Source organism: Apodemus sylvaticus, chromosome 6, assembly GCF_947179515.1.
Source record: "Apodemus sylvaticus chromosome 6, mApoSyl1.1, whole genome shotgun sequence".
NCBI classification, from domain to species: Eukaryota; Metazoa; Chordata; class Mammalia; order Rodentia; family Muridae; genus Apodemus; species Apodemus sylvaticus.
This window is the reverse complement of record NC_067477.1, coordinates 101,536,122-101,562,889: the sequence shown is the minus strand read 5'-3', so window position 1 is coordinate 101,562,889 and position 26,768 is coordinate 101,536,122. Positions and strand designations below refer to the sequence as shown.

General features: G+C 49.3%; 1 protein-coding gene across 3 annotated transcripts in view; it reads right to left on the bottom strand.

Moving 5' to 3' along the window:
• Positions 1-24,930, bottom strand: part of Lpin1 (lipin 1) — a 58,482-nt gene extending 33,552 nt beyond the window's left edge. Inside the window, exons 1-7 of one of the 3 annotated variants that reach the window (XM_052186072.1) lie at positions 24,848-24,930; positions 14,783-14,983; positions 13,980-14,075; positions 11,027-11,334; positions 7,112-7,237; positions 4,786-4,884; positions 2,227-2,356 (exon numbers count right to left, since the gene is read on the bottom strand). In XM_052186072.1, coding sequence (XP_052042032.1) covers positions 2,227-2,356; positions 4,786-4,884; positions 7,112-7,237; positions 11,027-11,334; positions 13,980-14,075; positions 14,783-14,974 — 951 coding nt within the window. In that variant the 5' untranslated portion in view covers positions 14,975-14,983; positions 24,848-24,930. The remainder of the gene's footprint in view (positions 1-2,226; positions 2,357-4,785; positions 4,885-7,111; positions 7,238-11,026; positions 11,335-13,979; positions 14,076-14,782; positions 14,984-24,847) is intronic. The other 2 variants (XM_052186073.1, XM_052186074.1) reach the window with 2 other exon arrangements.
• Between the last annotated feature and the right edge of the window lie 1,838 nt (positions 24,931-26,768).

Here is a 26,768-nt window from a genome sequence, read left to right as displayed (position 1 = left end):
GATTAATGAGTAAAAATTAACTAAGCACAAGGAAGAAAGAAAGCATCCGCTGCCAAGCAGACGTGACTGAGCGAGCGAGGTGAGCTAAGTGCACGCGGCCCCCACGCCTCCGCAGAACAGGAAGTGGGTCTCACAGCGGGCTATCTGCAGAAATGAGAATGCGTTCCGGCTACGCAGGACAATCAATCAGGGAAGATCACCCTGAAAGATCGATCTCTGTTACCAGAGGCAAGAGGGTAGGCAGTCAGCATGGGCAACCACTAAAGGTTAAGGACCTCCATGCTGCTGGCCACGCGGCCTCTCTGGGACCTAGGCTCAGGATGCATGGCCAGGCACCCATTGTGAGAATACAGAGCTGCGTGCATACTTAAAACCTGCATCCCTCTAGACACACGGATCAGACTTCACTACACTTCCTCCCCAGAATGGGACTGAAGAGGACATGGCGGTGATCAGTTTGCACGCGAGGGAATTTACCATGCAGAGATCTGCGGTTACGGAAAAAGGCAGGCAAACAAAAACTGATGTGCACTGGCAGGTCCTCCCTATCTGATGTCCTGGGTCCCTCACAGACAAAGCCACACAGAGGTAGGTAGGCAGGTCTGCAGGCAGAGCTGCTTGGCCAGAAGCGGCTGTGTCTGCACTGTCACACTTGCTCTTCTGCAGCTACTGAGGTGACTGGGTTAAGACGGCTGGCTGGACAGCGAGGCTCACAGACAGGGAGATTAGAACTCTCCACTAAAGCACAATACAGCCTGACAGGGGAAGGGAGCCATCCTAACCAGCCACAACACACCCACTCTCTGCCTTCGCTCATGCACGCACCCATTACATGCACTGAAAGGGGCTTCAAGGGACCATAATGTTCCCTAAGAACCTTGTGACATAGATTTAATGTATATGTAAGCATATGCATGTGTGTACATACATATAAGATATATCATAGACAGGGTCTCGCTATGTAGAACTTGCTAGACCAGGCCTATCTCTGATTCCCCCTCCCCAAGTGCAGGGATTACAAGCATGCACCATCATATGCAGCCCTTATGATTTATTCTTAAAGGTAGCTATGAAATCATTTAAGATGTCTGTAATGCATTGAAATATGAGACAAAGTATCTTGAAACAAATATTGTCATGCTGTGTCCTTGGAAATGTGCCTAATGTGTGTGTGTGTATCTATACACACACATACACACACCAACTGTATATGTGAACTTTATGCAGTGAGATACAGAGGCATACCCACGAAGAAAGATCAGAGCTGGAGAGAAGATTCATAAGTTAAGGGCTCACACCGCTCTTCCAAAGGACCACAGCTGGGTTCCCGGCATCCACGTCTGGTAACCCAAGTTACCCGAGTCAAGTTACCTAAGACATAGCACACTGCCTGGGACTCCAGTCCAGGGGATCCAATGCCCCTGGTCTCCTTGGGCACCTGCATTTATATGCAAACGCACACCATGTACACACACATCATTAAACAATATTTTTTAAGAAGCAGGTGCTTGGGGAAGGCTTCAGGAAGTGACTTCACACACCATCTCTTTTAGCCTGTCTAGTCTTAGATTTTACTGATAAGGATATGCAGGCTTCCCCTTGCCCAAGATCACCTTGCTGTCCAGTGCAGTGGGGAGCTCACACCCAAGGCAGCCTCGCAGACCCTCCTGGCCTCCGCCACACCCAGCTTTTCTCCATCTCTTCCAGGGTGTACACAGGTTCAAGATCAAGACCTCACCACCTAGATGCTAAAACTATTCCCCACGGGTGAGCTGAAGCCCTCACATCCTGTACTGCCATTGGTTCTTCCTCATCCCTACACCGCACCCCCATCCCACCCCCAGGGGCTTCTCTCTAAAAAACACAGGTGCACAGGGATTCTACCCTGCCTAGAGAACAGCCTTCCTTCCACGGCTCCATTCCTACGACATGACACCTCTCTACCCACCATGGGCCTCGGGGAGGTAAGGCTGCAAAGTGTTTTTCTTTGCAGCTTCTAAAAGCTAGGGTCTGTACACAGTTGTGCTGTTTTCTTTACTGACTTGGCATTCACTGTGATATACAGTGTAGGTTCATTTGTTCAAAATACATGGCCACATCCTGCCCAAACAGACATTCGCTGAGTCAGTGCCCCGGTAGTACATCCCTTTACAACAGTAATTCCACACAATTGGAGTTAACTTACAAATCCTCAGTGTACCACAAGACTGAGATTAGAAGGCTTACCTTTGCAGCCTGTGGCAATTCACCCCATAGCCAGAGCATTTCCAGGTTATTCTTTGTGGTCAACCTGTCTGCAGACTTACTGACCAGCTCAGAATCACTTTTTGGTGTTGAGGGCCGGGAGCCTGAAGGACTTAAGAAAACACAAACACATGATTTGAATGGGAAAAAAACCAGAACACAACAACAACAAAAAACCTTTGGTTTTGTGTCAGAGTCAAAGGTTCTAGTAACTCAGAAAATAAGTCCCCGGGGCCATTCCCTCTGACAATCCTTCCTTTGTCCACTAGAGGTCAGTGTGCACCACATCCAAGTAGGTGACCAGCCTTGTAGCCAATTTGAAGGACAATAAGGAAGGAGCTATAACTGGAGAGGTAAGAGGGACGGTACTAGAACTGGAAACTCTCAAAAAACTAATGAAAGCAAGAGGAGAAGAGCAAGAGGACGGAGAAAATCAGGAGGACCGAGAAGAGGAGGAGAGATAATCAGTGGGGCAAAGAGAGGAAAAGCCAGGAAGGGGTTCTTGGGTACAAACTGCTGTCCTCTGTCACACGTAGGCTTCTCCCCTGTGCTCTCACCTTCCTAGCAAGCACCTCAGCTTTCGGGGTCAAAGGGGTCCTGACCAGCTGACACTGTATCCCAGGTTTAGACACTGACTCTAAGAATGGGGAAAACATCTGTGTGCCAACTTCATTACACTGGATCAGCAGACAGCTGTCCCCAGGAACCTAACAAGGCTTTCTGTGTCCCTCGCTGTGCTGCTCCTGAGTGACAGAGACATGCCTCCCGTCCACAGCACACGAGTTTCCTTCTAACACTCACACCAAGTCTCGTGTCTGCTCGGCCATAAGCATCAGCGTAGGCCCACGACCCCCACAGACGGACGCCAAGCCGCAAGGCCGGACGAGATGCCACCGTTCTCTTCCTTCTCCCGTACCACTTCCCTCAAAAGGAACATAGCAACCCTTCCACGCAAAGCAGGAAACGGCTTCTCCACAGACCTTATCTGTTCCCCTGGCTGCACTGAGTCTCACTTATCTGAGTCAAGTCCCATCTCTAACTCAAGATGGCATTTCCTGTTGGTTCGAGGAGACAGCCCTCATACTGCACACAACCCCATAGCCGAGTGAACTTGTATCTATTTGAGAGATTTTCTACCAGGCTAGCCCGGCCCTGGTGTTTCCGTAAAGCCAGACTAAGGCTCCTAGAACCTCATTTCACAGAGAGGCACAAAGGCTTCCCCCTTCTCTTGGTACCTGCTGACCACTGATCTTCCAATGAAAGCACACAACCATAGGGCAACACTCAAGGTCTAGCCTGACTGTGCGGAGGAGACTCCTGGTAAGTCATATCATGAGAGTCTCTACAATACAGCCCTACACCATACACAACACACACACACACCATGACAGCTTCTACAACAGAACCCGACACCACACACACCACACGGGAACCGGGGAGGCAGCTGGAAAGGTGGAACAGTAAGGCGAGTGCGCAGCTCCTGCAGAGGACTGGGATTCCCAGCACCCATACCAGGCAGCTCACAGCTGCCGGCAACTTCCACTCTAGAGGACCCAGTGCCCACTTCTGGACTTCACTTACACATGTACACAGCCACCTAGATGGACACACACATACGTCCTTTGGAGGGGGGAGGGGTGTCAGTAAATATAATTTAATGAAAAGTCAATTTTAAAATTTTAAGTCAAATAAAACTGTAAAAGTTATGTTTCCCAGGTAGAAATTAACCAGTGCTTACTTTGATTATAAAATTTTGAAAGTAGATGAGGAATGTCCACAAAATAAACAATACAGAAGGAGGAAAGGAGAAATCTCAGACACCTGCCCCTGATAAAAACACAAACCCATGCCCTAAGACCGGTCTATGTTGTTCTTCTAAATTCTGCTCTAGAAATGCTGTGGAGAGTGTCTGGATCCATTATACAGACAGCCTAATAGGCTGTTTAAATATTTATAGTAAGTGGCTTGACTTATATTCTTAACTGGCGTTCTAAAAATAGCTCAGAGATTTGTCGGTCAATTGCCCCACCACAGAAAACATGGCCTCTCAGTCTCGGGCTCCTTGTCCTGATGTTCACGGAGTCAAACAGCACATGGGACAGACTATTTGAGGAATTTCAAACAAGTCTAATCAGGGCTCACTGGTTAAGAACGCATGCTCCTCTTTCAGAGATTCCAGGCTAAATTCCCAGTGCACCCACACGGTGGCTCGCCACCCTTCCCAACTCTAGTCCCAGGGGATCCACTGCTCTCTTCTGGCCTCCTCGGGTACTGCATGCATGTGGTACACAGACAAACATGATGCAGGCACACCTCCAAACATATCAAAGTAAATACATCTTTAAAATAAAATAAATATGTCTAATCACCTACTTATGACTTAAAACGAAAGGAAGTATTTTTTCATAAGTAAGTTTGTTAGTGAGTACAATTGATTTTAAGTGTTAGATCAAAATTTCTGTTTCAAATCAGCTGTCAGTTAGGATCCCTTGCAAGTGATTGGGTTAGAGTCAGATCACGGCTCTGTAAGAACGGGTCTACCTTTCCGAAGCATGGAAGTGGCAAGGCTGCAGAGGGCAAGAGCTAGAAAGAACTCCCTCGGCCAGGTGAGGGGGGGTCCTCTGGCAATCTACCAGGCTGCTGGAGGCACCGGACAGACACACAACAAAAAGAAAGGGGGAAAAAAGTCACAGTCAGTTAAATGAAATGTCCCATCGCCGCTCACGGCTCTCAGCACAATGACGCTAAGAGGTGAAAACATTTGGCCGTCAAACCGTCTATGTTGAAATCAGTAGGAAATCAATGTGAACTTTTTCTTGAGACAGAGTCTCCGGTTACCCAGGCTGGCCTCAAACTGGCTTTGTAGCTGAGGACGACCTTGAACTGCCTGGGTTTGTGCCATGACAGGGAGCGAATCCAGGACATCATGCGTGCTGGGCATGCACTCTGCTAGCCTGAGCTACCGCCTAGACCACCTGCATGCACTTCCTCGGATGCAAACACAGGAAGCTGCCAAAGCCCCACTCGCCTTCCCACCGCACCCCTAGGGCTCTCAGCCAAGGCAAGATGGCTCACATCTGGTTGAAGTTCAGCACTGAACCGAACGCCATGATCTACATGCTTGGGCATGGGCTCTCTCTATTGTCTCCTTAATGAAAACACATTATTCCAAGTGTGGACTTAAGTATCTACGTATCCTTATGTGTAATCCATGGGGCAAGTCATGTAATCTGATGCCATCAGTATCCTGGGCTCACAAAGTGAACAAGAAAGACAGTGAGTCTCTCTCAGGGCTGTTTTACACATTCCTTTCACATTCTTCAGGTTAATGAGTACATTTTTCAGTTAATTAACAGTCTCTACATATGGTGCTGTTTTCTTCCTAAGCAGTATGTTTTCTTTTCTTTGGGATCATCTCCCCTGAACCACGACAAGAACACATGAGGTTCCAAGCATCTTAGAGATGCTCAGACAGTTGTGCACTGGGTACAGAGAAGAATGGATCATTGATCTAAAAGATTTATTATGAAAACAAAATTTGAAATATCTCATTAATGTTTTTAAATGGACAACTATGTGAAATGTGGGACGAATAAAATCTATCTTTCAAGCTAATTTGATTTTTTTTGCAAAGGTTTATTTTTACTTGTGTGTGTGTGTGTGTGTGTTGCTTTCAACAGGACATTTAATTACAGCAATAGGAAAGGAAATTAAAACATGTCTAACAAAACCACATATATATACACATTTACATACATACATACACATGCATACATATCTGTATATATAAATTATATATATGGCTAAGTATTAGGTACCTAATGAAAGGTCTGATCTCTAAGCAGGTAGGCCCTATCCTTTGGTAGATGAACATTTCCTGTCAGTCCCAGATAGAATCAGACAGGCTTATGAACTGCAGCTGACTCATCCTCAAGATGATCCTGAGCAAACTGGAACCAAGACAGGTGTTGGACAAGGACAGCAGCCCATGCCACAGTCCCAGGGTGCACTCATTTCCATTCTAAACTACAAGTAAATCTACAGCTTCACGTTTCTCGGCTGGCTTGACTATCTCCATATCCCCTAACATCTTGGCAAGTTAACAACCTGTCCTCCACCCACCATGACATTTAAAACTATGGTCCCTTAGAGGCCACGAGCCATTATCATGCCCAGGATTTGTCTGCCAACCAAGAACCAACCAGTTTTCACCCTAGCAGGGGTGAGCCTGTCCCATGGAGAACAGAGGATTGGGGTCTTTGCCCTTCCCTTCATTGGCAGAGAGACTCCAGAGGCCCTCCCATTTGCCTAGGCTGAATGGATCTGAAAGCCTCTGGGGTCTTTGGGAAGGTTACTTGTACCCTGAACAGCCGCTGCTCCGTTCTCAGGTTCACATGGAAACTCCAGGACAAGCAGAAAGGGCATTTCAGGGAAGCTTGTGCTCCTGAATCCGGCAGTGTGGATGAACTGGAGGGCAGCATCTCTTGCCAGCCCTTGGTGGCATCAGAGGTCCCCAGCAGCAATGTCCATGCATTTGAACTTCACTTCAAGGCTAAGGAGCAAAGCCAGGTTGGCCACGCTGCTCTTTCCTGCTGCCAATGGGCACTGGGTAACTCAGCAGGTGTTGTTCCTCCTGCCAGGCCTCTGCCCCACAGAACCTCCAATATGCCTGCTGACAGAATCTCAACTCAACGCAAGTCTGAGATGTTTTCACCTTCCATTCAACCCTAACACCCCTCAACACACACACACACACACACTCAAGTCTTTCTGATTCTACTTATTTTCGGTTTTAATTTCTATTTCACTATATAGACATGTTTCCTATGGCTGGCTTCTAAACCCTCTGACACACATAGCAACTTACCTGGGACTGGGGGACCACTCTCTGTCTGAATTGGGGTACGATGCTGACTGTGGATATGATGAAATCGAGGGGAGGTTTTCCTTAGGAATATCATCTTGGAATGGTGGGACATCATTAGGAAGAGTTCTAGAGGAAAATAAAAAGCCAAAAAATTTAAAAAAAAAATTATCAAGGGCAGGCTCATAATAGAGCTCTTCTTGCTTACATCTAAGAGCTTCACTAATTAGCATGACCTCTGTCACATACTCAGGGACATGCTATGAAGTGGAGATGAAAATGGAAGAGGTGAAAGGTCAGTGTGTGTGTGTGTGTGTGTGTGTGCGCGCGCGCGCGCGCGCGCGCGCCTTGTGTGCACTGTAAACCTAAAATGATCTCACCAGGGCATAAGCACAATGACCATACCAATCAAGTAGCATCCTCCAGCATGTATGTGTACCACCATAGCATCCTCCAGCATGTATGTGTACCACCGTAGCATCCTCCAGCATGTATGTGTACCACCGTAGCATCCTCAAGCATGTATGTGTACCAACATGGCATCCTCAAGCATGTATGTGTACCACCGTAGCATCCTCCAGCATGTATGCGTACCACCATGGCATCCTAAAGCATGTATGTGTACCAACATGGCGTCCTCCAGCATGTATGTGTGCCACCGTGGCATCCTCCAGCATGTATGTGTGCCACCGTGGCATCCTCCAGCATGTATGTGTGCCACCGTGGCATCCTCCAGCATGTATGTGTGCCACCGTGGCGTCCTCCAGCATGTATGTGTGCCACCGTGGCATCCTAAAGCATGTATGTGTACCAACATGGCGTCCTCCAGCATGTATGTGTGCCACCGTGGCGTCCTCCAGCATGTATGTGTGCCACCGTGGCGTCCTCCAGCATGTATGTGTGCCACCGTGGCGTCCTCCAGCATGTATGTGTGCCACCGTGGCGTCCTCAAGCATGTATGTGTGCCACCGTGGCGTCCTCAAGGATGTATGTGTACCACCGTGGCATCCTCAAGCATGTATGTGTACCACCGTGGCATCCTCAAGCATGTATGTATGTCACCGTTGCATCCTCTAGTATGTATGTGTACCACCGTGGCATCCTCTAGCATGTATGTTGCATCCTCTAGTATGTATGTGTACCACCGTAGCATCCTCAAGCATGTATGTGTGCCACCGTTGCATCCTCAAGCATGTATGTGTGCCACCATAGCATCCTCTAGCATGTATATGTGCCACCGTAGCATCCTCAAGCATGTACGTGTGCCACCGTAGCATCCTCAAGCATGTATGTGTGACACCGTAGCATCCTCAAGCATGTATGTGTGCCACCATAGCATCCTCAAGCATGTATGTATGTGTGCGCCACTGTAGCATCCTCAAGCATGTGCATTCAAGTGTGTGCGCACCACAGTAACATCCCAAGTGTGTGCAGCCCTAGTAGCATTCTCATGAATCTGTGTCACCATAGTATCCTCAAGAGTGTGTGTGTGTGTGCCACTGTACATCCTCAAGTGTGAGTGTGTATAATGTGTGTTTGTGTGTATATGTCTAGGAATGGAACCCAAGACTCACAGATGGTAGGCAAGCACGTTACCACTAAACTACAGCCTCTGATACTTTGAGACAGAATCTCACTAAGTCACCCAAGCTGGTAATCCTCCTGCCTCAGTCTACCCAGTTCTGGGCTTCCTGGTGTGTGCTACCATGCCTGGCTTCTACTACAGCATCTCACTATCACCTTTCACACTTCCCCTCACCAGAGCCTGCGAGGTAGGTTGATTGGATGTTCAGGTATTCCAGAACATTCCCATTTATAGGGAGACTGCTACTCAAAAAAAAAAAAAAAAGCCAAAACAAAACAAAACAACAACAAAAAATACACACATTACACACATACACAAAGCCCACAGAGAGCATGTCTCATATCTGCCCAAGGAAATAAATGGCAGCAATCATTAAACAAGACTGTAAAACTCCCTAGCTTCAGAGAGACCACAGACATCACGACACACGGTTCACACACCCACTTCTGCAGAGCCATCTGTCTGCGTTGCTGATGCTGCTAGAAGGGCCTGTGGCCAGCTGCTCAAAGTGAAAGCCACAAAGAAAGGCCATTATAATACAGTCCAAACCCAACAGCCTCTGTATCCACAGCAGACCACAGGCTATGGTTAGGGAAGACAACGAGGCCAGCCAACTTCTAGTATAAACCAGAAGAAAATACAGATCTAGGGACTGGGGGTGCAGCTCCATTGGCTGTTAGCCTAGTAGTCAGAGCTCTGAGTTCCATCCCGGTGCCAAAAAAAAAAAAAAAAAAAAAAAAAAAAAAAAGAGTGTGGTAGCTTACACCTGTGACCCCAGCACTTTCACAGTAAAGGCAGGAGGGTTGGAAGTTAAAGGTCATCTTCAGTCACAGAGGACCCCGTCTCAAAAGATAAAAAATAATTCACTCTGACCAATGAAGCGGAGAAATAGTCTATTCTTGGTGTTCCTTATCATTATTTATGTTAACAAGACATAAAAATTATCAAAAGCACATGAAATCATAAACATCTGAAACAGGGGTAGGCTGGAGAGATGGCTCAGAGGTCCTGAGTTCAATTCCCAGCAACCACATGGTGGCTCACAGTCATCTGTAATGGGATCTGATGCCCTCTTCTGGCGTGTCTGAAGACAGCTATAGTGTACTCATAGACATAAAATAAATATATATTTTTTAAAATCTGAAACAGGAAATATTCTTTAAAAGTTTTCAAAACTGGCTTTTTCCACCAAATACATACATACATACATACATACACATATATATACATATACATACATACATATACATACATACTGAATTTTGCTATAGTCTTGGAAACAAAGAAATATACAAGGAGAGAAGCTCGTTGAATTGGGGGCATAATTCACATTGAAATGGAAAGGTTTGCTTAACAAGCGTGAGTGTGGGCTCCAGTCCTCTTCAGCACGAGCTGACCACACCCTCCCAACCTGCAGGTCTGCCCCAAGGCCACAGGCAGACTTGGGGCTCAGAGAATAACAGCTGGGCTGGGGGCGGCCGGCGAGGGATCCAGCATAGACTCTGACGCAGCCGTGGCTTAGCGTGCACAATGCCACAGATCTGGCTCCCAGCACCAGTCAATAAACAAGTTCCCAGGAAACCGTTTTCATGAAATACTCATTTGCTGATTCTTGTTTTTATTTTATTTCAGAAAGCTGAAGTTACCAGCCACAGACGCATTGCGTGACCAACTGTATCTTAGGCTAAAAAACTGGAGTGGGGCTTTATTTTCTCTAAGTTGGGCCCACACGCTGATTACAAAAATTCAGTCTGAGATGCCTAATAACTCAGTCTGAGATGCCTAACACAGGAATGAACAGTTTAAAAAAAAAAAACTTATGAAAATCATCTTTAAAAACTTAACTCATTTAGGACTAGAAATACAGTCCAGTTGGTAGAGTACTTGCCTAGCATGCATAAAACCTCATGTTCAAATCCAAGCCATTTAAGGGAGCATGACGGTGTGGGCTTATGAGCCCAGCATTTGAGAGCAAGAGGCACGATGACCACAAGTTCAAGGTGATCCTCAGCTAGATCAGAGAGAGAGAGAGAGAGAGAGAGAGAGAGAGAGAGAGAGAGAGAGAGAAAGAAAGAAAGAAAGAAAGAAAGAAAGAAAGAAAGAAAGAAAGAAAGAAAGAAAGAAAGAAAGAAAGAAATTCCTCCTCCTCCAGCACAGACCCCCATCCTCCCTCACTGTCCAGGTGCTCCATCCACGGACCCCATCTTCCCTCAATGTCCAGGTGCTCCATCCACGGACCCCGCCCTCCCTCACTGTCCAGGTGCTCCATCCACGGACCCCATCCTCCCTGTCTACGTGCTCCCCCCACCCGTCCTCCCTCACTGCTCGCTCACCTGCTCCCATCCATCGGTGCTGTGTCCTCATCCGAGCTCATCTCTATGGGAAACATGTCCTCATCCTCAGATGTGTTGACATTGTCGTCTCTTTTGAGATTGTCCAACTGGACCTTCCTCCTCCTTTTCCTTCTCTTCTTCCCCAGAGAACCAGTGGATGGGGTGTCGCTGGGAGGCAGGCCCTGGGCAGCTGTAGTGGGATCCAGGCACCTGATTCTGTCCACAGAGTTCCTCTTCAGCTGGCTTTCCATCCTCGAAGCTCCTTCTGACAGGATGGGGGACGTGGCTAGGTACATGGGGATGACTTCCTAAACAGGAGGTGTTCAAGAGTCCATTAAGACAACTGAAGGGAAGGACAAGGGTCTAAACAAAAGACTTACTCGGAAGAGAGCCACAGCAGGACAGCCCAGCATTTCACAGCCACAGGGAGGCACCAGACAGCGGGTCAGAGTCATCCTCAAACAATGTTTTGTACTGAACACAGTATTCATATAATCATAAGAGTCAGGCCATTACCAGTGATTTCAAGCCATCAAAACTCATCTAAAATATCCAAGGCTTAGAAAAATGAAGGCAGTCACTGACACTGTCGCTGGGACCTGGACAGTTTTACATTGTATTGTGTCAGGGTAAATTTGAGTAGGTTTCAAGTGGGTGTCTGTGTATGTGTACGTTTTCACATCCCAACCCGGGATGGATGAGACCCAGTCTCATTTTAAAAAAAGAGGAAGAAATCCAGACGACAGCTCTGTGGGCCTGACATTCCAGAGCGCATCTGGCTGCGTAGCCAGTGAGGTAGGAGACAGGGATCCCTCGGAAAGGCATTCAGAAGAGTAGAGGTGGCATAGGCACAAGGAAGCAATGGTGACTGTGCAAACCTCGGCTCCCAGCAGGCTCCCAGGTACCCACTAATGCTGAACTGGCCAGCTGATGCACAGCCTCGGTGGGATGGGAGCCCCAAACAACTCATCTCCAGGAGCCTAAAATGGGTCTCAGCCAGGAACAACAGGAGGTTATAATAAACCAGCTGGCAAACTCAGGGCTTCCAATTTAGGCAGGAGTTGCCTGGAGGCTGTGGGACCTACAGCAGACAGCAGGGCAGAAGCAGACCTTGGCTCCGAGCCCAGAAGCTGTTCCCTCAGGTAGATGATAACAGGGGAATCACTAGCCCGGGGCCATTTAAATTGCAGACACTCGTTTTTATTAGTAGAGGCTCCACGGAACCTTCTCCCCAGGAAGGAACCAGCTTAAGTGGGTTCAGCAAGGTACCCCTGCAAAAGATCACTCCATGGGAGCCCAGAAGGGCCAGTGGACATCTTACTCTATCCTTCTCCACCCTTCTGAGCTCAGGCAGAATCTCTCTTGCTGAACCGGAAGCTGGCTGTTTCAGCAAGGCTGGCTGGCAAGCCAGCACGTTCTTTGGATCTGCCTGTCTCTGCCCAGCAAGGCTAGAGTCACAGACATGTACTGAGCTTGTCTTAACCTGGGTGCTAGAGATTTAAACTCAGGTTTTTCTCTAACTTGCAGAGCAAGTACTCTTAATCACTGAGTCTTCTCCCCAGCCCTAGCCCCTCAAAGTGTTAAACTTCAGGAAGTTTCTGCTCAACCCAGTAATTTTACTCCTGGGCATATATATACAGGGAGGGAGAGGGCATGGGGGCGGGGAGGGAAGGGGAGGGGAGGGGCGGGTGGCAGACCGCAGCACAGGTCCTCCCAGAAACTTGAATATGAATGGTCACAATGCCTTTACTCACACTAGCCAAAAGGTAACAGCCCAAGAGTCGAGACAAGTTAGGTAAACAAAGTGTAGTACATTAAACTACTCAGCGACTGAAAACACTAACAGGGCCCAGAAGTTGGCTCAGTGGGTAAAGCACCTATTGCCAAGCCTTACAATTCAAAGTTCCACCTCTGGGATCCACACAGGGAAGAAGAGAACCAGCACTCAGAAGGTGTCCTCCGACGTCCACATGTGCGGTGGCACACATGCATCTCCAAAAATCAATAAGCTAACACCGAAATTGAAATTCAGACGTGTATGGCGACACATCTGAAGTTTGAAGAGTTGTGTAAAGCAAGAGACACCAGGCATGAGCTCAGCCTCCTGCTTTATTTCATTCATTTGTATGAAAACTCAAAATAGGAAAATTTATACACAAGGGAACTTAGCAGTTGCCCTAGGGCCAGGGTGCTAGGAGACTGACTGAAAATAAAGACGTGGTATGATTAGGATGTGAAATATCTCTTTCATGTGATTAACGCGTTCTGAAACTGACACGTACCTACGAACAGACTAGACACTACTGAACTAATGACACAGGTATCTCAGTAAAACTGTCAGGACATCAGGTAAGAGTGCTGGGGTGAAAGGAAGAGGACTTGCATTCAAATCTGCAGCATCCATGTAACAGCTGGCCATGACGTCACTCATGCTATAGCCCCAGAATCAGGAAACCATGACAGAAGGATCACCAGAGATCAGTGCCCACAAAGAATGGCCAAAGCAACAAGCCTCATGTTCCATGAAAGGCCCTGTCTCAAAACTAAGGTGGACAGTGACAGAGAAAGACACTATATACATGCATGGGTGCAATCATGAATATGCACCCATAAATATACATCACACATACCTACCCCACATACACACAATAACAATAATAATAAAACTGAGGTCAGGCATTTCAGATACACCAGATTACCCCAGCACATAGTCAGTCAGTGCATAATGCCAGTCCCTCTGTCTCCTGGAAATGGCGAATTAGCTGAAGCAGGCCAGGACTGGGTCTCCGTGGTCTCAGCATACATGATGCCACAGTCCCTCCGACAGGTAAGAGCTAAGGAAGTCTGCTCTGATGCCAGCATCTACCCAGCCTTGGGCTCAGAATTCCTTCACCTCAGGCCACCTGCTGTGTCTCCATACCCTGAGTGACCCTGGACACCCAGCTCTCCTCACCTGATCATTGTCAGTCTCTTGAACAAAAAATGCTTCTCCATTGTCCCCCAGCTTCATGTGCAAATCCACAGACTCCCCATTGATTTCTATGTCCACCTGAAGAGGGAACACAGTGAAGGACACAGTGAGCTTCCCTGAAAGCACCTGGGGTCTTACCTGATGTCCCCAACCCAAGCACACCTGCCCCGAGCACTGGGGAGGTGGGAAGGGAACCTGGGTTTCCAAACATGGCTACCGTGGTCCTTTTGAATCCCTCCACTGTTGATCCGGAACTTTCCCACTCCCCTCCAGTATGCACTTCCTGTCTCTGAGGATGAGGAAGCCTGTGACTGGCACCCAACCAGAAGTAACTCCACAGGGCTTCTGAAACCAGGCCTAAAGACACCACGTCCACCCTCATAAACAGTCACCACGTACAAAGGGAGTCAGACGGCACAGAAGAGCAATTTAGAAGACGGAACCAGGCCCCGGGCACAGGGGGGACTGGGTGGGCAGGTGATCCTCAGCCTTGAGTTTTCCTGAGGAGTGGCCTAAAAGCCACCCCTACCTCACTGGGCCATGCTCTCCTGCCTTGTCTGCCCTGCCCTGCCTGCTGTGCCTTCTGAGCCTTATACTTGACAAGCAGCAGCATGGGTGTGCCTGAAGTCTTAGAGTAACCGTCAATGCCACAGTGCCCGGGACAATGTGCTCACTAGTGGGCATTAAACTGTGCACCGAGGCTTCGTGGCCTCGTGAAGGGTGAGTCTGAACACTCAGGGCAAGAGGTAGTGCCTCAGGCTCCGAGGAGGGGTACCAGGCCTCACCACTTTCTCGCGGGAGCGGAGGACACCCATCTTTCCGAAGCGGACATGGAAAGGGGAGCACTGCAGACTGCCATTGGGCTGGCGGACGACAATGATGTCGATGCATCCTGACAGTGTGGCGGGGTTCAGTCCCTTGTAGAGCTCCTTCACCGTCACAAACACCTGGCCGGCCAATTGCCCCACGTAATTCATTGTCTGAACCTGAGAGACAGACAGAACACACAAGGTCACAAGAGCAACTAACAAGGGAAGGCCGCCCAGAGCCTGTTTCAAGGATGCACTGAACGCATTATACTCTCGCACTCTGCCCACATCACTATTTCTGGAATGTTCTCCACAACACCCCTGTGCAGGCCCATTTCTCCCACCCATCCGGAAGCCCAGCATCCTTCCCACCACAGGGCCCAGAACAGAGATGCCCAGAATCCTAACACAAGAAGCATCCCAGGATGAGCATGAATGTCATCTCTCACATCTGTGCTTGGCAATGTTGCCTCAAGACCAAGCACAAGACAGCGTAGGACACTGGAGTAAAGAGACCGCTCTGTGTGTGTGGCTCAGTCGGAGGAAGTACCACACACTAGGAGCCGGAAACATGACAGCACAGAAAACATTTTACACTCCTCCCATACTTCCATTCCCATTGTCCTTCCATGCCAAGCGCTCTTCCATGACCTTCCCTGGGCCTCACAGGGGGTGACATCAACACCCCAGTTCAGGCCAAGCACTCGGCAGTCACTCTCAACACTTGGATGAGTTAGGAGTCCCCATTTTGACCAGTGCTTGCTGCCTGTGGCGGTTTGAATAAAAATGGCCCCCATAGGTCCATAGGGAGTGCATTATTGGGAGGCGTGGCCTTGTTGGAGTAGGTGTGGCCTTGCTGGAGAAATAGAGGAATGGCTTTGAGGTCTCAGAAGCTCCTTCCCCAGCACCATGCCCGCCTGCAGGCTGCCACGCTTCTGCCATGAGGATAATGGACTCAACTTCCCTAACCAATTAAACAATCGTAAGTCACCTCTAATGAAATGTTTGCCTTTATAAGAGTTACCATAGTCGCGAGGTCTCTTATAGCAATGAAACTCTGACACTGTTGAAATGTATCTCTGACCGAGCCTGAGAGCTGCACCTGCCTGTATGTGTAAACATGTTCAGGGGCTAGCAAGATGGCTCTGCTGAGGAGATACTTGCTACCAAGCCTGAAACCTGAGTTCATTCTACAGGACACCGTGGAGGAATGGGAACCAACTCCCACAGATCACCCTCTGATCCTCTGAACCCCTCACATTAACATCACAAATATTCAGAAGTCGGTTTGTCCATTTGGTAAAACATTAGTAGATGTCCCCACGGCAGTCACAGATCCCCTCATAGGGCCTGTGGCCTCCCTAGCCATACGCTTTTGATCAGTTCTACATCCTAGATCAGTGGTGTTAGACATCCGCTCTCTCCCAGGGAGCAGACTTCAGGTCCAATCAGGAAGCAGTTGGTTCCCTCGAGAGCATGCCACTACTGCAACACGGGCATATCTTACACGTCCATTCGGTACTGTAGCACACAGGGGCCATGGACCAGGATGATAGTTGATGACTTTTCTCCGACAGTCAGCCTGTACTGCATTCTGGCACTGCAAATGCTAGCCAACAGGGAGACGGAGGCTTTTCTCAGTGTCTGTCCAATCCCTGCCTGCCCACCTATTCTCTGCCAGCTGCAGGGGACGATGTATGCTGGGCGCTTGCCCAACCAGCCAGCCAACCACCACCCTCAGTAAACCTTTGGGACTGCTACCCTACTGGGCCTGGCACTACAGCTCATACATAAGATAGAGTCCCTGGCACAGGCTTGTGATATTGAACTGATGCTCCTATAACCGACACGTCAGGCAGTGACAGCACATCCCTGTAATCTCGGCACACGGGATGTGGAAGCAGGAGGATCGGGGTTTCGTGTAGCCGTCCTGTGCTGCATGAGATCCTGTCAGAAAATAAAATGGGAGGTGCAGAATCCCCCAAAGACCTGCAATTTAAAAAGCACGATGGTGCAACCCTCACATTCTTCCACCAAATGTCACCCTCCACATGAAACTTAAGATTTTAACTTTTGCTGAGTCTGGCAAAAGAGGAAAAGTCTCAACTCTCCAGGCCTGTGGTATCATTTTTTAAGGGCATTTTTTTTTTCACAATTTCTGTCATGTATCCAATCTCATACCGCGTGCCTCGCTCAATAACCCTGTGAGTAGGAGGCCCATTACAGAAAGAAACAGAAAAGTACATCCAAGCATCACAAAGCAGACCAAGCTCTCGGACCAGAGGCAGGCTCACTGGAAGCAACCCCTATTCTGGTCCAGTCAAGCCCTCCTGTGACGCCCACCAGAGCATCCCCTAACTCTACCCTGCCTCTGCAGGGACTGAGCTTACCACTGAGCAACAGAACAAGTTCTTGGGCAAGGAAGCCCCCGCCCAGGCCAGCTCGGCTAAGACCGGCTTGGATATTTTCCACAACACGGAGCAACAAGCACAGCTCTCACTGCAGAGAGAGTAGGGGATGATTTGTTCTGGAGCGAGTACAAGTGAGCACTGGCTAACACACAGGTTTGGCTCCCCTGAGTCCCGTGCTCCACTGTTAGAACAGTTGCCTGAGACTGTAGCAGTCACAGGACCACAGGACACAGAAAGTCAGGCATAAAGACGTTTGCCTGGTAACAGACTGAGACCACATAAGCAGGGTACAGTGAAGAGAGAAAACCCTGCTGCTAGGTTTGAAGTGCTATCAGATGACATTCTTAACTTCTAAACAGGTAGAAGCCAGTGCAAGAATACATTTGTAAGGCATTATAGTCAAAGGGAAGTTACATCCCTGTGATGGCTTGAACGAGAAATCTCCCCCATAGTCTCGGGCATGTGAACACTTTGTCCCCAGTAGGCGGCACTGTCTTGAAGAGGTTGAAGTGATGCAGCCATGCTGCAAGTATATTACTGGGGGTTGGGCTCTGAGATTTAAAAGTCTTCCTAGGCCTGCCAATCAGTGAGTTCTGGGTTCGCTGAGAGTCCCTGACCTCAGTATGATCAGGAGAGAGAAGACCACACCCAATGTCCACTCTTCAGTTCTACCTACATTGTCTTATTTAGGGGTTTACTGCTGTGCACAGACTGCATGACCAAGGCAACTCTTATAAGGACAACATTTAATGGGGGCTGGCTTACAGTCTCAGAATTTCACTCCATTGTCATCAAGACAGGAGCATGGCAGCATCCAGGCAGGCATGGTGCAGGAGGAGCGGAGAGTTCTACATCTTCATCTGAAGGCTACTGGTAGAATACTCACTTCCAGGCAGCTAGGATAGGGGTCTTAAAGCCCATACCCACAGTGACACACCTACTCCAACAAGGCCATACCTCCTAATAGTGCCACTCCCTGGGTCAAGCATTTACAAACCATGACACACATGAACACACACATATACACCCAATCACATACACACATGCAAGAAAAAGAGGGGTGGGAATTCTGCAATCTGCCACAATATGGATAAGGCAGGAGGGCAGCTAGGATAGTGAAAGAAGCCGGTCAAAACAGGACAAACACTGCAGGACTACCAGAGAAGCTACTGGAGACGTCATATGAGTAGAACATCAGCTACCAGGGGCTGAGAGGGATCAGAGATATGGAGTGGGCCACCGTGGGAAGGACTTCCGATCCAGAGGCATGCACTGATGGCTGTACTGAGTTGCACACAGTAGTGGTTTGAGTAGGAATGACCCCCTTGTAAAATGCTTGGCCAGAGAGTGTCACCATTAGGCGTGGCCTTATTGGAGAAGGTGTGGCCTTGTCAGAGGAAGTATGTAGCTGTGGAGGTGGGACTTTAAAGTCTTAAATGCTCAAGTTACTCCCAGTGTGAAACAATTTCAATCTCCTCCTGGCTGCCAGCAGATGAAGATGTAGAACTCTCAGCTCTGGCACCGTGTCTGCACGCACACCGCCATGCTGCCCACCCTGAGAACAATGAACCAAACCTATGAAACCGTAAGCCAGCCACAATTAAATATCTGCCTTTATAAGAGTCGCCTTGGTCATAGAGTCTCTTCACAGCAATGTAACTAAAGCACACACTTTTAAGTTTTTTAAGGGCTGGAGATGTCACTCAGCTGGTAGAGCATTTGTCTGTCACACACAAAGCCTTAGTTCAGTCCCCAGCACTGCATAAACCAGGTACAGTGGTGCAGTCTGCAGTCCCAGGGCTGCAGGAAAATCAGGAATTCAAAGTTAGCCTAGGTTTGAGGCCAGCCTAGACTACATGAGATCCTGCCTCAAAAAAATAAATAAATAAATAAAACTTGAAGTGCAAGGGACAACTCTTCCCTAGGAGGCATGTGACACACAATGACCTTTAGCAAGCCACAGTAAGTTAGGCACCTGCTGGGCTGACATCAGGCAAGGCCAGTGTGGACAGGGCCCTTTTTTCTCTGCCCCTGCCCCACCCTAGGCTCTCTTCTAAACAAGCCCTGTGAAACTTTTTCTTTAAAAGTTCTATACAATCAAACCACTAGACATTAAAGTCCCAAATTTCACTTCCTCCAGCTGCACTGGCATTGAAAAGCTCTCAAGGAAGGGGATAATTCCATTAGCCTGAAGATAAGCAGCCAGAATAAACCCGCCCAGGCCAGGGCCTCCCACAGGCCCATAATCCCATTACAGCTGAGGTGTTTCAGCTCTGGAGGCAGAAAGGGAGAAAGGTTTGATCTGGCCTATGGACCAGTTCCTCTGAAGGAAGTTCAGAGGAGCCAAAGAGAACAAAACCTAATGCTCACCAGCGGCCTGCTTGAAGACTCTGGTAGACAGACTACTTTAAAGTCTGTGGGTCTGCTGGGTTTTATCTTGAAATTTGGCAAGATGCTGCGCCTGGCAGGGATTTGCATGCTGGAGACAAGAGTCCAACCAAGGCCCCTGGCTCAAAGGTATTTTGAAGGAGAATTTCACCAAATCTTACAGAATCCTCTCTGACAAGTTGTGCTCAATCTTCCCAACGCTGCAACCCTTTAAGACAGTTCCTCATGATGTGATGACCCCACAACCTCAAAATTAATTCGTTGCTACTTTGTAACTGTAATTTGCTACTAATATGAATCGCAATATAAATATCTGATATGTAGGATATCTGATAAGCAACCCCTGTGAAAGAGTCGAGACCCCCCTCCACCCAGGTTGAGAACCTCTCTGCTCAGGCAGAAGCCAGGGCCTCGGGAACTCTGCAGTCACAAAATACACGGATTTTTTTTTCTTTAATGTAGCTGCTTCTCGGTTGGCATTCTGAACCAACACTAAGTTCTCTGAAATGCCATCTCTAGGTAAGATCTTCCTAGATAAATGTGGAGCTCATATTGGAAGGAAGCCCGACTTCAAGGCCCCAATCCGGGACTGGAGGCCGGTGCCTCCCTCATCAATCACGGCATTCTACAAGGGCTTGGCGCAGCCACCACCCCAGTTGCACGCAGACTGTCCCAGACATAGCCTCGGGACACCGCCAAGAAGTGCCACAAGTCTTGTGACTCCTCATTTACTTAGGACACTAGAAAAGTCTACACTTAGTCCAAATGCTCTATCTGTATCTTTGTCTGTCTGTCTGTCTGTCTCTCTCTGCTAAAATTCAAAATACTTGCCATAGCTGTCCTAACCGCATGCATTTTGTTAATGCCATTCCACCACCTGGATTATTAAGGCCTTGTGAGGGTGGCCTCAGGTCAGTGCCACGATAACTTGTCACAGTAACAAAAGGGCTCATAAGACAGTAAAGGACTCAGGACAACTCTGCATGAGCAGTCATCAACCCAGATTCCCGCAGATACACAAATCAACGAAAGATGGCTCAGTCCATAAAGCACACAGTCTCAGAACATGGCAACCCGAGTTTAATCCCAACATAACAGGCTGGCACAAAGCACTGGGGAGGAACGGGGAGGGAACAGTGAGAACCCTGGGACTTCCCAGACAGTGAATCCCAACTCAATCAGGAGCAACAAGTCCAGTTAAGAGACCCTAGCTCAAAAGACAAAGTCCCTAAGGGAGACAACATCAACCTCTGGCCACCAGCATGTATATGCACATGTATACACCCACCTGCACACATGAACTTGCATGCACCTGCCCATACACACATACACATCTGAACACACACACTTGCTGCACAGGCACATATCTGCATGCACACATACCCACACACAGAGACACACACACACTTGCACACACGTGCACAAAGTGATTAATTTTTAAGGCCCTTCAGAAGGACCCAAACAAAAACATTCCATAAACGCCCCAATAGTGAGAGTAGAATCACAAACCACACAGTGTTCCAGTCATTAACAGGACAAAGTCCCAGAAAGAACTACCCGATTGAAACATGCTAGCACACCCCAGCAATTCCTTACCAAGAACTGATTCTACAGAGAGATCATGTTTTTAGAGTGTGTGTGTACGCACAGGGACATGCATGCACGTGCCACAGTATGCATGTGGACCTCAGAGGACAACTAGCGGGAGTCAGTTCTGTCTTTTCACAGAAGTAGCAAGAGTTCGTCCTTTCCTTCCATGAATGTGGGTTCCAGAAATGGGACTTAAGTGATTCTGTTTGGCAGCAGGTACCTTTACCTGCTGGGCCATCTCACCTGCCCCCAGAAACAACAGGCTCTTTGTGAGTAGCAATAATCACTGACTTGACGGTGTTGGGGGAAAAGCAGAAAGAAATCACTTTGAGATCTAAAAGGTCCTGGATTAATAAATCATGGGCCATCCACATTATATATGGAATAATGTGCATCTATTAAGAGTGGAAGGGAGTTGTATGCTCCATAAATATCCACACTCACGGGGCTGCGTGTGGGCAGCGGGTGGGCAGGAAACCTTGACTTTTCCATATACTCAAGTATTGCTTTCACATCAGTTATTAATGGGGAGTCTGAGAACTCCTGTACACTTGGCCTCAGGGCTGTCAAGTCAAAGAAAACTACTTGGTGGAAATGGGACATGAAGGAGCTGGTGAGACGGCTCACAGGCAAAGCTGCTGGCTGGGAAACCTAAGGACCTGAGTTCCAGGCCTGCAGGCCACATAAAGGCAGGGGCAGAGAAAAGAGTCTATGAAGTTGTCCTCTGACCTCCACACTCATGTTGTAGCATGCATAATCACTCACACACACACACACATACACACACATAATCACACACACACACATACACAATCTGTGACACACATAATCACACACACACACATACACAATCTGTGACACACATAATCACACACACACACACACACAAGCTGTGACACACATAATCACACACACACACACACAAGCTGTGACACACATAATCACACACACATAAGCTATGACACACAGAATCACAAATACACACATAAGCTGTGACATCATAATCTCTCTCTCTCTCTCTCTCTCTCACACACACACACACACACACACACATTTCTGAATAGTGCTTCTAACAAGGTTCTCATTAGCCTTCATTTTAAAAGAGGCTCCAGTAGCAGAACAACCACTGGGGGCCGGAAGGTCAGCTAAGTGACATAAGACTTCTCAGAGCTGAGCTCTGGCAACAAGTGGATATTATAATCCCAGGTAATGAGTGTCCTGAGGTCCCTGCCAAGCAGCACCCAGGGCCTGGCCAGCAGGCCACAGACAGGGACACATAGAAGACCCAGTGTGGCCCCTGTGCTCTGTGACACTGCCCTGGGTTGGGACTCGGAACCTCACCGGCCCTTCACCGTTAGCTCCCTTGCAGGGCACAGGACCTCTGCTCTCCTTGGAAGCCCCAGTGTCTTTTCACACACTTTCGAGAGCCCTCCATCCAGATGCACAGCTTGATCAAGAATATTCTGCTCCTGGGACCTTTGTACATCGCTGCATCCCACTGCAGTCCTGCCTCAGCCATTAGTAATGGCCGCACACCCTCTGCCTGTCCAAGAGAACTGTGGCTCCATTCTGAGCCTGTAGGATGGGCGACTCAAACAGCACCCGACACCCAGAGGTGCTAGGAAAACGCCTAGGAATGGTCTTTCCACAGTCTCCATCCCAGGGAAGACCTGGGTACTGACCCAATGGTAACAAAGAGTTCCAAAAGATACTGTGCTGAGTCTCTTGCAGCAGAGTAGTTTATGTGTGCTTAAATTTAAAGTATCCAGATTATACCTACTCACAAACACACACACACAAACACACAGGCAGAGCAGGGTATACTACTGAATCAGATGAATACTGGGATATTGGAAGGATATAGTCATGTTTCACAATAAACACGATGTGACGCAGGCAGGGTATGGTGGCACACTCCTATGATTCTAGCACCCAGGAGGCTGAAGCAGGATGACCTTGACATCCAGGCTCTCCTGGGCAAGACAGTAAGGTCATGAGAACAACTCCAAGTTCAGGGACATGTACAGCCAAATCGCCCACCAGCCTGACCATTCCCTCCTGACGGTTTTTCAAAGGGCTCCGGAAGGCTGCTGTGAATGCACCAGACGCCAACCCCATACCCACCAATCCTAGAATGAGGTATCTGTCCCCTAAACAGTCCTATGCAGCTCGGACTTGCTCAAATCAATTCATACCCTGAACCTCAGAGGGAAAAATGGATTTCAGTTATGGACTAGGGGCTAGCCTTAGGTAGCCAGGACCAGCCCAGCCCCACAAAGGGACCTGAGTGGTACCCTGCGCTCCCCAGTTAGAGTATCAGTTTGAAGCATCCCGGTTCACCAGTCTAGTAAATGAAGTGTGGTTTTTCCCTCCCTCTAGATAGGGAAACTGATAATCTGGCCCACGCATTTCCAGCTGTCAGCAGTCAGTTGTCCTGCCATCTCCTGACCTTTCCCTCTCTCTAGCCTGAAACCCTGAGTGCAACAGATAAGCAAAGACCAGCCCCAGCCCCACCAGCAGACACCCCACCCCACACAGAACAGCCACCAAGGATCCTATCTCCCTCATCTGAACCCCAACTTATCACCCAGGCAACAAGACTGGGCCTGTTGTTCCCTTTACACAAAGTGACAAGCATCACAAGAACATTGCTGACTGCCACCTCAAGAGGGTAGAAATCACGTGAGGTGGGACAGCCACCAAGACAAAAACCAAGCACAGGCCCCAGGCTTCCCAGCCCAAGTGCCAGGCCCTACACAAGCAGGGGATAATGGCCAAACACACACACCCACACACACAAAACCCGTGACAGCAGAAGCACTGTAGGCAAACAGGAAGCTTTGTCAACATGGGGAACCAAGCACACTGGGATCTTTCAGCCTTTCTGGGAACACTAGAAAGTCCCCTTAGTGGTGTAGATATTTGTCCTTAACTGCTTTCATTCACAAAACTTATTTTAGGGAACAAACGATGGATAGTAAATGTCTGAATCTCCCATGTGCGCCATCCTCTCCTCCAAGAACCGTTACAGGCTGGTTGTCCCCACAACTTCACTACCCTGTGACAAGCGGCTTTCCCCCCCACACACTCCCCAGACCAGACCTGCCCACGGTTCTCACTCCTGCCTCCTGCACCAAGGAGGGTGGGCATCTGAAGCAACTACCGGCCACCCAAAGTATCAGCCAGCCACCTTGACTCTGCCCCCACTCCCCAAATATTTAATACGATTTCCAAGGTGCTGCTTTCCCTTCCAAGTTCCCCTGGCCTTCCGCAGGTGACGCTGCCTGCGGGGCTGCTGGGGGAGCCACAGGCCCGGTGCCCACCACACTGCAGAGCTGCAGAGGCCTGCTGCAAGCTTGGTTACCGAAGAAGTCCGCTTCCCAGCTCGTCGCCACCCAGCGGAGGTGTGCCCTTGGGCACGAAGGTCAACCTCCCAGCCTGGACTCAGTTTCCTTGGCTGCAAAAGCCTGAATCCTAAACCCTTTGGGTTGCGTCTCATCCGGGTCTCGGACCGCGGGGTCCCAGCAGCTTCGGCAAGCCACGGGAAGGCCCGGGGATGGGATACGGCCCACACAGCCTCCCGGCGGGGCCCCACGCCTCAGTAACGGGCTTTGGGGCGAAAGCTGGGCCCCAGGTCCCCATGGCTACTCACCAAGAGGACTTAGGAGCGACGCGCGCGCGTGTGGCCGCCTTTGTATGCAAACACCCAGCCGGAGCGGCTGTCAGCACAGAGCACGGCGAGGGGCGGGGCCTGAACGGAGGCGGAGTCTCCGGGGCGGCGCCAGGGGACTCTGGAGGAGCGTGCTGCTGGGAAGCTTTCAGGGCCCACCGACCCTCCCCCCCCCCCACCCCCTCATATGCCACCTCTCCCATGCCGTCCCACCCCTCCCCAGACTAGACTGTCTGCCCTTGCTTTCCCGGGAGTAGTCGGCCAAGGTCTTCTATTTCCACAGCTTAACCCCCTTTGGACCTTATGACACTTTACAATTAGTTCTTCCCCTGACCAGTGCCACAAGCTAGGTAGGGATTAATTTCCAATCTTAGCACTCCCACATCCCGCCTCCCTCCTGCTTTATCTGCACCACCAGGCAGCAAAGCCAGGTGGTGTATAAACAACAGACAATGCCAGGTCTGGGAGTGGAATGACAGAAGTCAAATCAAGTCACTCTTGGTGTCACTAGACCCCGAAAGACAATACACTGTGTTTTATTCTGTTTGGGAGACACGGACTCCTGTATCCCGGGCTTGTCTCAAGTTTTCTGTGGGCTCGGGGATGACCCTGAGCTTCTGGTCTGCCTGTGTCACCTCCCAAGTGTTGAGATGACAGGCAACCGTGCCCACACCATGCCTAGCTTATGCATGCTGGGGGTGGGAGGGGGGTCCCCAGAGCTTCCTATCTTCTAATTGAGCTACATCCTTAGGTAATAAATAACAAGTTATATATACAACGACCGTCCAAAGAGTCAGCACTTTCTGAAGCACAGGGCAGCACAGTCCTTGCGGAAGGCTGCTGAAGAACACATGCCCGGGGTCTTGTAGACCGAAGAGAGAGTCCAAGTGACATGCACATGTCATCGGGAACTCCATGAGGGGCTATAAGTCAGAAGTGGACGCCAGCCACAGGCAGTCCAGGAGACAGAGGAGAAGAGGATGGTTAGAAGGATGAAGAGAGCTTCCCGCCTTAAGGAAAACTAGCTTGTGGGAGGGACAGGGAGGGAGCGTCTTGTGTATCCCTGACTGGTTCCAAAATTCTATGTATCTGGAGATGAGCGTGCTTTCCGATTGCTGAGATTACAGATGCCCACGCCCACCCCACCACCACCACCCCACCACCACCCTCCCACGCCCACCCCACCCCACCCCCACCCCACACCCCACCCCACCCCACCCCCCCCCGCACTGCATCTACTTGGTACTGGAGATCCCTCTCAAGGGATTCTGCTTTCCAATCAAGTGTTCCACCAACCAAGCTAGCGCCCCCCACTCCCCACCCCCAGTCCAAGACCAGATCACTGTCGAGGCCACCACAGACCGACAAGGGAAACTGAGCCAGGCTGAGCTGACTCAGTGGAGCGAGGTCAGCACAGGGCGGATGGCTCTGCCTCAAGCCAGGTGTGGGAGCGCCAGCTGCACGTGGGGCAACCCAAGCAGCCACAAGGATTGCCTCCCCGCCCTGGCTCTGGACCCCAGAATGAAGGCATCCTGCCCCACCTCCCCTCCTCTCCCACCCCACGGCTTTCCAGAAAGCAAGTCTTACATTCTGTCATCTAAATAAAGCCTTTTTTAAGAAAAAATTATGCAGATTTGAAGATCGGTGGAGAGGGGGGTCTGAACACAAAGTCCAGCCCAAAGCCCTTACCCTACAAATGAACCTGGGGACTGGAACGTGTGCGCGCGCGCGCGCATGCACACACACACACGCACCCAGACAGCTCTGATTAGCAAAGTTAGGTCCAGCTTTGCCTACTGCCTTATAAGATCACACAAACAGGACAGTTATCTCAGAAACATTCACTCGGTCACCGTAGATGGTCACACTATACTAAAACTGGATTCTCGGAAGCCCTGGTGCT